The following is a 14,864-nucleotide window of genomic DNA, read 5'->3' as shown; positions in this document are numbered from 1 at the left end:
CCAGAAACACATGGAAGAAAATAATCTATTTTCAGTGGAATAAAAGGGAAATTGATGAAACACTCAAAGAATAAAAGACCAGCTCTTAATTTCAAAATAATTCTAGAAAACTACAAACAACAAAAACATGAATATATAGCCTGAATTGACTAAAAAAAATCAGGCACGAGTACTGGAGTTTTAAAACAGCACAATTAAAATACAAGCGTAATACTTGGAAACTATGTCAATAATTTCAATTTCAACACTTCTTATTGTTCCAGCAACTGTTTACGTGAACTTACAAATGTTCTTGGTTGTCTTGACAGACCTACTTCAAGTAGACCACTGTCACAAAGATGCACTTTTGTAATCTTTACATGACCCCATAAAATAAGAGGAGGAGAGATAACAAGAGTAACAGGGATAGAAATGTAATGATCTAAATCAAAATTCAAATAGCTGTTATATATGTGGAATTATTTATTTTTGAAAGTATGATGTATATCAAGTTTGTTTTTCTCTCTGTGTAGTTTATTTTTGTAATATTAATTGTTTACTTAATTTTTATGTATTTTAATGATAATTTGAAATTTTATTTGCATTTTGTGACTAGCTATTGGCTGCTTAATGATTTTAAATTTAATTTTACAATTTCAAACTGGAACACACCTACATTCAAAAAGTAGTTTTGATGAATGTTCTAATACAGTGATCTACCTGAAGCAGGCCTATCAAGAGGGTTTAAAACATTCTTAATAATTACTTGATATTTACTTGATAGCAATTGTTTACTTGAATTTTTTCAAGTAAACAATTGTTGAAACAACAAACGGTGTTGAAATTACAATTAATAACATTACAGAAAGTAGCCATAGTAAAACACTGTTAACACATATCACTTAGAAAATTCTTAAGTACAAATACATATGCCAACAGCACATAAATAAAATAACTGCTTTTTTTGGTTATTCTATGCTTTGGCCTTAAAATGGCCTTAGTCTGGTATAGTATTAGCCAGCAGTATCAACCAAGTAGGAAACAATCTACCAATGATGATGGCTACAGAAATAGTCAAGAACTGGTGAGTGACAGACTATAGATTTTACTGTATTTTTATATTTTTTATTTATTATTCTAAGAAGTTAGTAATTTATTGTAATTTTATTTGTATTTATATATCTTTTGAATTTGTTTACAATGTATTTTTAACAGTTGTAACCATTTCTTTTTGAACATCCTATTCAGTTGTTTATAATGCATTCAATTTTTAAATTATTCTTTTATGATATTCTTTAACGTAACCTGAAGATGGCTCATAAAGTGAGTCAAAAACATTTGGTTTGAGAATAAATGTTAAGGTGTTATTGTTATTTATAAAATATGATAGAAGTATAAAATTAATTTTTAAAAATTTGAAAAATTTAAAATATCCAGGATGAAATATTTACAAAATATTTTAAATGAAGACAAGCACAAAATAATTCTCATCTTATGTCAATCACAGCTACAGAAACACAGTTAAAACATGGTAGATAGATCTCTTGTTGTAAACTCTTCTATGCTCATCTATAATATTTTTAAAATTAATTTTTAAATGTTTTAGTAAATTTAAACAGTAAACCTGAATAAACTGGAAACCTGACTAAATGAAAAACTTCAGAATGGAACAATATTTTACGTTAAATTTCACTCTAAGCCAGAAACATGTCCAACATACAAACAGATCTTTGGGTACAAAGAACATAATTTAATCTGAATAAAGTGGAAAATTAAGATTCCACTTGTTGTAAAAAGATAACCAATATACCTGGAGATTTTACTTAACACAGAGCATGACAAATTATTCTGAGAATGATTTCGAACCTTCTCAGAGAAATGACGTCCATGTGATGAAAAGACAGAAACACTGGATAATTGTTTGTTTTGTCCAGAAAGTATGTACTTTTGCATCAATTTTATGTCATTTTTTAAACTTGTTCAATGTAAAACTGAAGAGATGACATCAAATTGATGTTAAAGTGTACACTTCCTGAATAAAATGAACAAGGCTAAGGTCTATATTAGAAGTAACCAGGGATGCTTTCAAGAATGAAGAACTTTCAAGATTTAAATGAGTTTCCAAGAAAACACAATTTAATTCCATTTTAAATTTTAAAAAGAAATGTTTGATGTTGTTCCGAATTCGAACACAATTTACCTGATGAGGGATCATAAATAGAGCCAAAAACCGTTTGAAAAAAAAATTTAAATACCCCAATGATAAGGTGTTTTTATATTTAATTGTGCCATATGTAATTGTAGTGACAGATCCGGAAATATCACTTTTCTTGAATTTGAATATTAACTAGATCTTGAGTATTCGACAACCTCAAATATTTAGTGAACTTTATTACACTATATAATTTATTTAGTAAATAATAAATATTAAACAAATTATTAAACTTGTTTTATTCATTTCAATATACAGTAATAATAAATTACAAAAGTAAAACAAAAAGTAAGAACAAAACAAATTATTAAATTTTAAGAAATGAAATGTTAAACTTTTAAGCTTGACTTTGAATTTTAAAGTAGTATTTTTTGAATTTTTTGAAAAACAGTTTGAAAGTGTTCATGATCTAGTCTGCTTCTTTTCTTATCACAAATTAAACTAAAGGTGCTGAAGAGCTCTGTTTGCAGTGGTGGATGTATACCATTGACAAAAAAAATTTTAATTTATTTGTCTGAATTTCTAAACATTTTTAAAAAACATTTACGATGGCAAATATGGTTTATCAGACCATCTGCAATACAATTATTGTGCCCATGTTAATGAAAGGTAGTTATTAACTATTTAAATTATATATATAAACATCTTAATAACCTGGTCTATTATTAATCATCTAACCATCAGCCAAATTAATTGGGCAATATTACGCTACAATTAAGAATTAGAAATTAGAGGTAGACATTAGGTGGCATCTCTTATTAAAAGCAGAAACTATAATTTTAATATTATAAAATCAACACACCTTATTACTGTGAAAGTTCATTTATTCTGCTAAACAAACATTTTCAACCCATTCTATGGGCCATCATCAGGTTAAAGACATTCGAATCTACAGCGTTTCAAACAACAAGTTCAAATTTGAACTTGTTGTTCGAAGTGTTTGTTTAGCAGAATAAATGAACTTTCTCAGTAATAAGGTGTGTTGATTTTATAATATTAAAGAATCTGAATGTGAATAGGAGTATAATTTTAATATAGTTTAGAATAGCCTGGAAGAAAAGAATCAGCCCAGAGTGGAGGTTGAACCTGCAACCTTCACTTACTGTGCAGTGCACTGACCAGTTATGCTACCTGGATATCTGAACAACTCTACTCTTCCCTTCCAGACACTTCTGGACTCTTCCCTCCAGACGTTTAAACTTTAGATATACATACATACATACAAGAAAGACATCGGCTGTACATGAAGTGTTTAGCTGGCAGAAAAGAGGGTAAGGGAAAGGGAAGAGGAAGAAGGAGGGAGAGGAGATAGACATTCATTCATTTCATAAAACTTTATTAATTAAAATAATTAATAGCCTCGATACCGCTAGGCATCATCGAGGTAGAATACAAAAAAAGGATAAAAATGTACATTAATTACATAGTAGAAGTTGTGTCGATGAAGTGCTCTGCTGAATTCGTAGGTTCAGCGCCAAAACAAAGAGTGAAACTTAAAACTACAGGTTACACAAAGGAACAGTAGGGGGAATATACAATACATTACAGAGTTCACCCCTAGATAAAAAGACGAAGGTATATACAGAAGGTGGGTGTACTTCTACCCACTTATAATACAGGTAGTACATATAAACAAATAATTACAAATAAAGTACAATGTTTTAAAATAAATACCATTAAGCTACAATTAACTTACAATATTTAAATTGCTATAATTATATTATAATGAAATACATTTTGTTATCATGTTGATCACATGCTGAGCAGGTTCATAAACATACAGCTAGATGTAAGATGTTGGGGAGCGCTGACAGCAACTATGAAGACTAGCAGAACAGCTGGATACAGCAAAGACTGGTACCATGGTGCGTTACCTAACAGTTGTCCTTTGAAAGTACCTTTTAACCAGTTCTTCAAACGTTTCCTTTAGGTTTTTTTCCTGGAGAAGCGTGGCCAGTTGACAAGGCCAGTTCATGCCAGGTGGTAGAAGTGAAATAATTTTTTGACGTGTATCTTGAAGCATGGGGCATTGAAGAAGGTAGTGTTCGGCCCCATCAAGAATACCACGAATAAGAGGAGATAGACAGTAGAGAAAGATAGGAGCCTTCTGAATGGCATACGTATGGCTACAGTACCCTCTATGTTTGATGTTCGCGTGCAGTTTTTATGCCGCAAGGTCATGGTCCCCCAAAGGGTCTAAAAGAAAACCTGAGTGTAGCAAACACCAATAACTGAGTGCCGCCAGGAATAGTTAAGTGTAGAAGTTAGTGCCAAGTGGCTGTTAGTAGGAAGACTTATATCTACTTAATACTAATAAAACTGAACGTGATCGCAAATCTTAATACTACTTAACAGCTAGACAGACAGCACAAAAAGGAAACAAACACAGTGACAAACTAGACAAGATAAATGAACAGACAGAGACAAATGGGCAAGACCCAAAATTTCTTCTTTTTTTTTATTTGTTTAATTTTTTTTTTACATTAACTTACTAACTAAACTAACCTACCATAACCTAGGACGAACCTAACCAGATGACTAAAGCTAACAAATCCTAACCTATCATATCCTAACCAGAAACCAAGCTGAGTCCCTAATCTAACTTACAACTAGGACTAACCAAATTTAGACTGAAAACTTTAGACATAACCATCCAATGGTTATCCAATGACAATTTAAATTAGAGATTGGAGAATACTATCTGCAAATATTTTAATGCTAGAAAGCAATTTGAGATTCTAAATCTCAAATAGTACATTGATAAAAAATAATAAATTAAAATATTAGAAATACCTCCAATAATAGTTCTGGATCTACTGCTGTGACTGTTCATATGGCATGCCATATGAACAGTCACAGCAGTAGATCCAGAACTAACCAAAGAGGTGGGTAACTCAAAAATTAAAAAGATTTTGATAATTAATAATTACCTTTTATTAACATATGCACAACGATTGTATTGTGGACAGTCCAATAAACCATATTTGCAATCTTAAATGTTTTTAAAAACAATGTTTTAAAATTTAAACATTTGAAATACATTTTACTTTAATTTTTTTTGTGTCAATGGTATTCTCTTGTATCCATCACTGCATATAGACAATGCCTCTGGTTTAATTTCTGACAAGAAAAGAAACAGACTAGATCCTGAATGTTTTCAAATTATTGTTTTCTTAAATAAAAATCTGCAGTAGGTGAGAATGAGAACAATTAATTGTTAATCTATTGTAGTTGAAATAAGAGTGCCTAAAAAAAGCTATTTTAAAACTCAAAATCAAAAATTTGAAGTTTCATTCTTAAGTTTTAGTAAATTGTTTTTCTTTTTCTTTTTTGTTTTACTTTATTAATTTATTAATATTGTATATTTAAATAAATAAAACAAGTTAAATAATAAGTATTACATAAATATTAACTAAAGTTATATAAGGTAATTAAGTTCACTAAGTATTCAGGATATTCAAGTACAGTGGATGATCAGTTAACAAACAGTTCGGATAACAAACAAATCAGACAACGAACACTTTTGCGAAAGATTCTTATGTTCAAACAACAAACACATGTTTAGATAATGAACACCTCACAGAATAAACACAAGAAGCGACTCTGCGTTTAAAATTTGTAAATAAATAAATTCTTTGAACCTGTTAACCGGAGTCAATCTATTTTTAGACTTGCAAACGTTTTCACAGCCCCTCCTGGGCTCTTCTTCAGGCTTCGTTGTATAGGCCGTTAATGTTCGAATCAACATTCGATTTGAATTTCTTTTCCGAATATTATCACGTGCAACAGCTGGATATTTCGCATGCTCCATATTATTACGTGCAACAGCTGGATATTTCGTATTGCGCATGCTCCATGCTCTTCCCTTTAAACGCTGTTTCTAGCAAAACCTGCCATGCACTGGATAGGATCATTTCTTCCTTATGATTAACGCATGTACTACGTAATCCCGCCTTAAATATCTCCATGGCTTCTAGCCATTTCAATTGCTGTGGGTTATAGCTGGGTATAATGATTTTGCCACATGCTGGTCTGCCATTATCTCCTCTTCCGATGCGTACGTCACCAGGGCCATAGTGTATCTACCATGCTGTATGTCTGACTCATGCTCTTTTAACCTCACTTTTAACGCACGTTTCGTGGAACCAATATATGTTAGTTGTCTATCGCACCTGTGATCTACTAGTGGTACCGTATATACTCCCAGAAGCCTTTCAGGGTTTGGTGGGTCTTTGCCATTGCTTAATATTCTGAAGAGAGTTTGACATCTTCTGTACACGATGTTAATTCCTTGTCGCTTGGCCACAGTGTTGTAGATGGATTTCAGCACTGGATTGTATGTGATAGATATCCTTTCATTTTCTTCCTCTTTGATATTCAATGGTTGTCCTGTCGGATTATTTGCCTTTTGGGAATTCTCATGTCTTCTAGACAACTTTTCAATCAGAGCTTTGCTGTATCCATGGCTTATAGCAATATTTTTGATATGAAGGAGCTCCGTTTCGAGTGCTTTTTTCGTAGAGGAGTGCATATGAGCCCCTCTCACTAATGCTCGGAAGGCAGCTGTTTTGTATTGAAAAGGATCATATGAATTTCTTGGGATATATGTGTGGAATGTTCTAGACTTTCGGTATACTGAAGTGAGTATATTAGTTCCTTCAAAGTTGATATCAATATCCAAAAAGTGCACCCTCGATGAGTCATGTTGCTCCACCTCTAATGTTAGCCTGTACGGATTACTGTTTATGGCTTCGAGGAAAAATTTTATGTCCAGTTCCACTTTCCAAAATATAATGATGTCATCAATGTAATGTTTGTACAACAAGATGTTGGGCAAGAAGTGCGGTAGAGTATTGTTTTCCAATCTCCTAATTACCATTTTGCACAAATCACCTGAGAGCAGACTGCCCATTGGGACTCTTTTGCCTTGCATGTACGTGATCCCTTTAAATTGGAAAAGAGAGCTATAGCATAACAAATGGGCTAGTTCAAGAATATGTTGGTGCATTGTGTTGTCCTCAACTATCGAAAACAGAAAGTCCCTTAGTTCGCAAAAACAAGGTGGTAGTTCTATCGACGGAAACAACGATCTGAAGTCTAAGACCATAGCATAAGCTGGCTTTGCTATCATCTTCAATTGTTCTATAAGTTCTGCTGGGTTGGTTATATTGAATTGGTATCGTTCCAGGTGCAGGATGAGCAAGTTATGGGTAAAAGATTCTAAAATACAAGTGGGGGCCTTAGTCTTGTCCACCACTGGTCTGAGTTGCTGTGCTTTTTTGTGTGTTTTTGCGAATGCAAATAATCGCGGTGTCTCCAGAGCATCGACTATTATATTTCCCATTTTCATTCTCTTGGCCAGCTTTGTGTTCACAAAATGTTTGACTCGCAATTGCAATTTATCTATATAAACCCCCTGCACTTCCGTACATCGAATCATGCTAATGTATTCTTTTAAGCCCTTTTCATAAGTATCCCGCTTCATCACTACTAATAGTTTATCCTTGTCAGCTCTAGCCATAGTGATGTTGCATTTTATCCATCTTATGGTTTGCCTTAGCTGTTCTTGGAAGTGATATACCTCTTTCGTTTCTTTGGATTTTCTTATTTTAAAAGCTGCCATCCATCTATAGTTCTCTTTTTGGTTCTCCATGAGTCCTTTCAAGAGAATCTCTAAGTCCGGGATATAAGATAAGGCTGCTCGGTTCATTGGAGGTTTAAGCCGTGTATGAAGGCCCAAATGATAACACATGCTTGGCAAAGTCAGGAACTTAAATATCATCCCAAAGCACAAAGGGACACTTTTTAATTTTTGATTCAATGGGAACCTAAAACCTGAATATCCAGTTTATCTTCCTGTCATATTGTTGTCTCAGATTACTGCTCAATCTTTGCTGGATCTTGGATAATTTGGCATTTTTGACAGTCAAGGATCTTGGGTTTTGTGCAAATAACGCATCTTCGGTTGCTATAAGCTTTGCCAGGTTGGAATATAGTGACTTCCTAGTGCTTTTGATGGCCCTATTTAAGCACATCCATCGTACTTTATTGAGGAGTTGTTCATTTCCAGGTGGCAGATGTATACGATAAATGGACATGTTGGTTACGATGGTTACTATAAATGGTTACGATAAAATTTGTAAAACTATTTTTAATGGCATCGATACGTGGTTTATGGAATGAGCCTTTCACAGTTGTATACATAACCTTTTTTGCACTAGTTAATTTCTGTTCTCTGAATTTTTGTAAGTGCTTTTCTGAACCTTTTATTTCAAAAACTAATATTATTAGGGGGCCTAAAAAGAGTGTAGTGTTAAGAACTGTGTTCACTATAGAAACTAAGCAAAAGATAATAGCCAAGGTAGATGTCTGATATTGTAGGCAGATGACTTCAACAGGTCTACAGTAGATAAATCTTAGCTAAGAAAGTTATAATCAAAAAGACTCGAGTTGATAAAGGCGTAACGAAAATCACATCTGAGAAACAAAGATGTGCAATTCATGAAAAAATAAAGAGATTGCTTTTAGTTTGTTATTACATGTAAATAAACATAGAAAGATAGTATATAATTATTTATTTTTGTGGGTCTCCAGAACGAATTAGTCAAATTCCCAAAAATCTATGGTAAATCAATAATCAGTTAATGAACAATTCAGATAGCAAACATAGTCTTGGAACAAATTATGTTCATTAATCAATCACCCAGTGTATTTGAGATTTTTAAATATTCTAGATTTGGTCAATGTTTTGAATTTGAGAAAAGTGATATTTGCCCAGATTTAAAGATTAAATAAAGATTAAATAGAGAAAATAAAGATTAAATAAAGAAAAATATACTAAAACCTGTTCAAAACAGAAAAACATGTCAAAATAGAAAAAAATTCAGTACTGTGCAATTCTGGTTTACACAGGTATCTAATATCATTAAAGGTTTTATCAAAAGGACACACTGACAAAAATTATCCTTTAATTATAAAATTCAATGGATTTTGCTATTTCGTAAAATTAAAATTTCCATTCTTTCTTTTAGACCTTTCTTTCAAGTTGATATCATTACATATCAGTCTAAAAGAGCCCAAAAGAAAAAACTATTAATTTTTGTATTAAACATTGAAAAAAGTTTTTTTTTTAAATGTAAGATTGCAATTAGGGATTGCAATTGCTGGATCCCTCATCCAGCAATCCAGCTGGATCCAGCGCATTCTTCGGCCTGCTGAATCCAGCACAGCACTTGGTGCTGGATCCAGCGCTGCGGATCCGCAAATACTCAATTAACTTTCTAAATAATTGCGCAAAAGTCTACGTCGTCGCGTTGCCGCTTTGCTAACTACTAAACTGCAACTAATTACTTACTTACTACTTTACTAACACTAATAATTAAATTTCTTATAAATAAACTATACCTTAATCAATTCAACAAAATTTAATAAAATAATAACGTATTCAATCGCTTTTAACGATCTTCCTCAGTTACAAAAAAATACAACATTAACTATAGAACATAAAATGTGTTTGGAATAAATGTAAAAAGAATAGTGCTTAATTACATTCCATTTTTAAACAAGATACATAGATGTACTGCCAGGTCTAATAATTTTCGTATTGTATACCGACGTAATCCCACTGTTTTCAAAGTTTTAAGAAACGATAAAAAGAAAGAGGTTCGGAATTCAACAACGGGTATATATTCGGTGCCTTTACACGACCAACGTTTCAATTCCAAGCTCGTTTATGTGGGTGCAACGATGCACAGTTTAAAACAAAGGCTCAAGAGCACAAATATACAATCAGTAAGAACCTTGACAACACTGCGCTGCCATCATACGCAAGAGAGAAGGATGTTAACGTTCAATGGGATCAAGCAGCAATTATAAAAACGACGACGAATAGGCAAACGGTCAAACATCTTGAGAAATTGGAAATCTGCAAGGCGCACATGACAACTGGTTGTATAAACCATAGAGATGCGGACTCATTGTCTACCATGTGGAGATCCTTTTACATTAATTAATGTTATTAACGGACAATGCTGGTTTCATTGGATCTTATATACAGGGCGTCTTTTTTTAAACTGACGGTACTCAGAGACATCTGTAGAGCAATCCAACAGCCGGACTGTCGCCAAATTTGGAAGAGTGACTAAGGACGACATGGGAAAGAGATTCCGCGAAGAAAAAAGTAGTACCCAAATTTTCCGGTAGGGGTGGATTTGGAGCTGTTGTAGCAAAACAGCTAAGAATCTGCATAAAATCCAGCTGCAATTAACAAACACACAAATGAATAATCAGACAGAGGTTTCAGTGTAATAACGAAAGTTTAATTAATCAGCAAATAACCTTCTCCCTTCTTCAATGTGATCATCGTCCTGCTGGACAACTCATTGCATCCTGAACACCGTGTTCTCTATGGCCGAACGTAACATGTCCGCAAGAATGTTCATCACAGTTCAAGAAATGTTGTCCTTCAAAGTCATCAAGTTTGGGACACTACCAAGATAGACCTTGGACTTTAAGTAACCCCACAGGAAAAAGTAACACGGGGTTAGATCCGGAAAGCGAGGCGGCCATGCAAGTGGAAAAAAGCGGCTGATGACCCTTTCTTCAGTGAAGTGCTGGTAGCTTTTTGCTACAACAGCGCCAAATCCTCCTTTACCGGCAAATTTAGGTACTACTTTTTTCTTCACGGAATCTCTTTTCCATGTCGTCCTTAGTCACTCTCCCAAATTTGGTGACAGTCCGGCTGCTAGATTGCTCTACAGATGTTTCTGAGTACTGTCAGTTAAAAAAAAACACCCTGTATATATTTTTTCCGCTATTTATTTTGTTTATTTATCTATATTTTGTCTGTTTGGGCATTTTTCGTTAATTTTCATATTTATTCCGAACACATTTTATGTTCTATATTTAATGTTCTATTTTTTTTTTTTGTAACCGAGGAAGATCGTTAAAAACGATTGAAAATGTTATTATTTTATTAAATTTTGCTGGATTGATAAAGGTGTAGTTTATTTAACTTATTCTACTTCCAGTACATAGTTTTATATACCTATAAATAACTACAGACTAATATGTAGAGCCTATATATGAAAACTGGTAAGACTGATAGCCACTTAGCCACTGATTATCCGTCCTTACATTATTATAATATATTAATATAAATTAATCAGTAGAATTACCTTTGCTATTATTTAACTTAAAGATTACATTATAATTATAATCTAACTAAACATTTAAAGTTAATTATCTCTATCTCAAATGTTAAACCGAACCAAAGTTAAGTTTACTACCTAAATGTGTAAGAAGTTTTACTGATTTATACCAGTCTAAATAATAAAAGCTTTTTAAGTATTTTTAAAAAATGTTTTATTTCATTAAAAAAACATAAATTGCAGGATAGATAGATAGACAGATAACACTTTATTGCACCAAAAATACATCCATGCTGGATCCAGCTGGAATGATTTCAATCCAGCAAAAATCCAGCTGGATTCAAAACACTGCTGGATTGCAATCCCTAATTGCAATAACACTAAAATATAATAAATCTATTATTATTTTTCTACTGTCAAGAAAATGATTAAAATAAATAAAAATTCATTAAAAATCTTGAATGAAAAATGCTACTTACGGTATAAATGTTAGTAGTATGAACTCATTTATATATGTAAAAAAAATAATTTCATTAACTTTAATAATAATGTAAAATTAAATACTCAACCAAATGAACACCTTAATAAATTGAGCTATAAATTTACTATTATTAATGATTAGATATTAAGTAATTTGGTACTAGAGGTAGATGTAAAATTAAATGTAATATAGTATTGTTCTATATATAAAAATAAGAATTAAAATATTTCAATGTAAATTTTAAAGTGTTATATTAAAGAAATTATATATACAGTCAAACCTGTTTTTATGCGGGGGATAGGGACCGCTATTAATTTAATGTAACTATATAAACTTTGAAAGATTTTAAAATCGAGGACTGCTTTTCAACTATGTCACATTCATAAAAACTAAATACAGAAAAAAATTTTAATCATTTAAAATTTAAAGACTTTCAACTTTGAGGATCATATGGATTCTAAAATATACTCTTCATTATACAAGATATTTTTTAAATTATAAGGAAAAATTTCTCAGAACCAAAAAATTGGTAAGTTTGTTATTGTATAGGCATATCTTGCTAATACAGCAGATTAGGTTCAAGATCCATCTTAAAGTAAATCACAAGCTTTTTCATTTGTCAGTGCATATAAAAGCCAATAGGCTTTTATATGCACCTATGTAATGTATATAACCTATGTACTGGCACTAGACCAAAAATAAATAAAAATATCCCAAAAGTAAAAGGCAAGCAATGAAAATAAATTGAAAAATGCATATTAGTAAGACACTCCTCACTTAAAGCAAAGTATGTTTGTACTTAAAAATTTCATTACAAATTATATTTAAAAATACTAATTATTAACAAAAATCTTTGTTTTAAAAACAGAAGTAGTTCTTAATAACATCAAAATGTTTAATGAAAAAATAAAATAGTTTTCTATCTTGAAATAATCATCTCATTTCCTGTTTATAGATAAAAATATATAGCAATCATGTTGAAAAAAATGCTAAAATTTTCAGTTTTAGAAGTTAATTTTTTCTGGACTTTCTGAAAATATTTGATATTTTATGATTAGAAATAGAAAAAAATTAAGGAATAATCTTTAAAGTTGCCTGAATTTAATTTTTATATCTAGTTGTCACTTTCACTATACAATTCTGAAAAATCAAATTAGTAAAAAGAGTTCCATTGATTTTTAGTATAAAGATTACTGATATACATAGATAAATTGATTGATTGATTGATTGATTAATTGATTGATTGTATATGAAGAAATCATAAAATATGCTGATATTGAAAATTTCAATACAATCAATTATTATTGATTATACATTACTTTAAAGTTATCATTCAAATTAATTTTTTTACTACAAACCAACAAATATTTGAAATACTGTTAATTAATGAATAACCGACTGAAGTACTAATCAATAATTAATCATTAACTAATTTATATCACAGGTCATTTAACCGATATTTTCTCGATTCGTATAGATATGAATCACAGTAAGATCAGACTAAAGAAAAAAACAAAAAAACTATTGAATTTTGTAAATATGAAATATAATATGAATTCATTTCTTTATACAAAAAATTAATTTTTTTTTATTGTATCAAAAAATTATATTACATCATCATAAGTAAATTAACTGTAAAAAATTTGTTTTCCGAGTGAAATTTGCTTATAATTTTAAATGAAGATAATATAATACAGAATATACTTGTTTTAAAATTAAATAAATGAATTATGCAATTAAAGCAAAATTGTTTATCTGAACGAAAAATAATGAATAAATTTGAACAAACACGTTTTTGTTTGGATAATTTGAATGAATCAAAACATTGCCAATCTTCCTGAATCATTCATGTTCATAAATCAAATTAATTTTATATTGTACTTATACGTAAAATCGTATAATATCCTTTACATTTCGACAGGTTTTGAGAAAATTTTATTTAAAAAAAAAAAAAAACAACTCCTTACTTTGCGGCACGTGTATCAGAAGTAATGCTTTTATTTGATTACATTATTAATCTTTTATTACTTTATACGAAGCAATATAAAGATTTCTTTTATTTAATATAATATAATATATATTTCAAGTGAGTTATAGATTTTGCACAGATGATCAAATAGAGGGATGAAATCGAGTAAATAACTTACTGCTTGTTTTTCCTTTCTCATAATTTGTAACTGTTTTTCTTTTTTCATTAATTGTTCTTGTTGATGATGAATCAAATCCAATTGTAAAATAACCATTTCTCTCAAACGACGAACTTGCTGCTGTAAATTATCGTCGGATGTAGTACCAGACTGATTGTTGTTCGGAGTTTTTTGTAAACAAATGTCGTTTTCTCTGTTACTTCTCGGCATATTCACTTCATGTATAGGTTGTCGAGGTTTTACTTGTATGCAGGGATTCATTAATAATTCCGCTTTCATTGTAAAACAATTTTTAGTCGTCATGAAACTCCGAATTCACATAATAAGAACCATGCTAAACATAAACACGAGACTTCGTTTATGATTTAATCAACAGTAAGCATCGCTTCTGATTGGTCGATTTCTGAAACACCATTTCTTGAGAACTTTATTTTCATAAATTAATTTTTAATCTTAATTATTTTACGACAAATAATAATTCAATATTTAATAATTAAAATTGTTATCTAACATTTGGTTTCTTTCTTAATTCGTCTTAATTTCGATATAAGTTTTAATGGAAAATTGAAAAAAAAGACATTAAATGAGAATAAAGAGGCTTTAATACAAATGTATAAGCAAGCCAGCGATAGTCCGTTTCAAATGAAACGGATTTATTTGGTTTTGCTTATCAACTGTATTAAAATCACTTTGCTAGGCAACGCGCTCTGTGTAAACGACTTTAGTTGAGTCTTGATCGTTTGAATAATCTCTTTATTTATGTACTGTACCTATAAACTAGATATTATATACATTTTAGATATTTCCCTTCAGTTTTTCTAATACATTTTTATTCCTAGCTGCTTGAATACAGTGGCGTGCCGTCATTGGAAACGGTGGAAGCGCCGCTTCCACTT

At 31.0% G+C, this 14,864-nt stretch overlaps 1 protein-coding gene across 1 annotated transcript in view; it reads right to left on the bottom strand.

The window, feature by feature from the left end:
- LOC136988171 (male-specific lethal 1-like 1) overlaps window positions 1-14,379 on the bottom strand; it is a 57,403-nt gene extending 43,024 nt beyond the window's left edge. Inside the window, exon 1 of the mRNA XM_067286001.1 lies at window positions 13,969-14,379. Coding sequence (XP_067142102.1) covers window positions 13,969-14,271 — 303 coding nt within the window. The 5' untranslated portion in view covers window positions 14,272-14,379. The remainder of the gene's footprint in view (window positions 1-13,968) is intronic.
- Between the last annotated feature and the right edge of the window lie 485 nt (window positions 14,380-14,864).

This window comes from Centruroides vittatus, unplaced genomic scaffold (genome assembly GCF_030686945.1).
Source record: "Centruroides vittatus isolate TY-2023 unplaced genomic scaffold, ASM3068694v2 scaffold_324, whole genome shotgun sequence".
NCBI classification, from domain to species: domain Eukaryota; kingdom Metazoa; phylum Arthropoda; class Arachnida; order Scorpiones; family Buthidae; genus Centruroides; species Centruroides vittatus.
The sequence above is the reverse complement of the archived record's forward strand: the minus strand, read 5'-3'. Positions and strand labels throughout refer to the sequence as shown.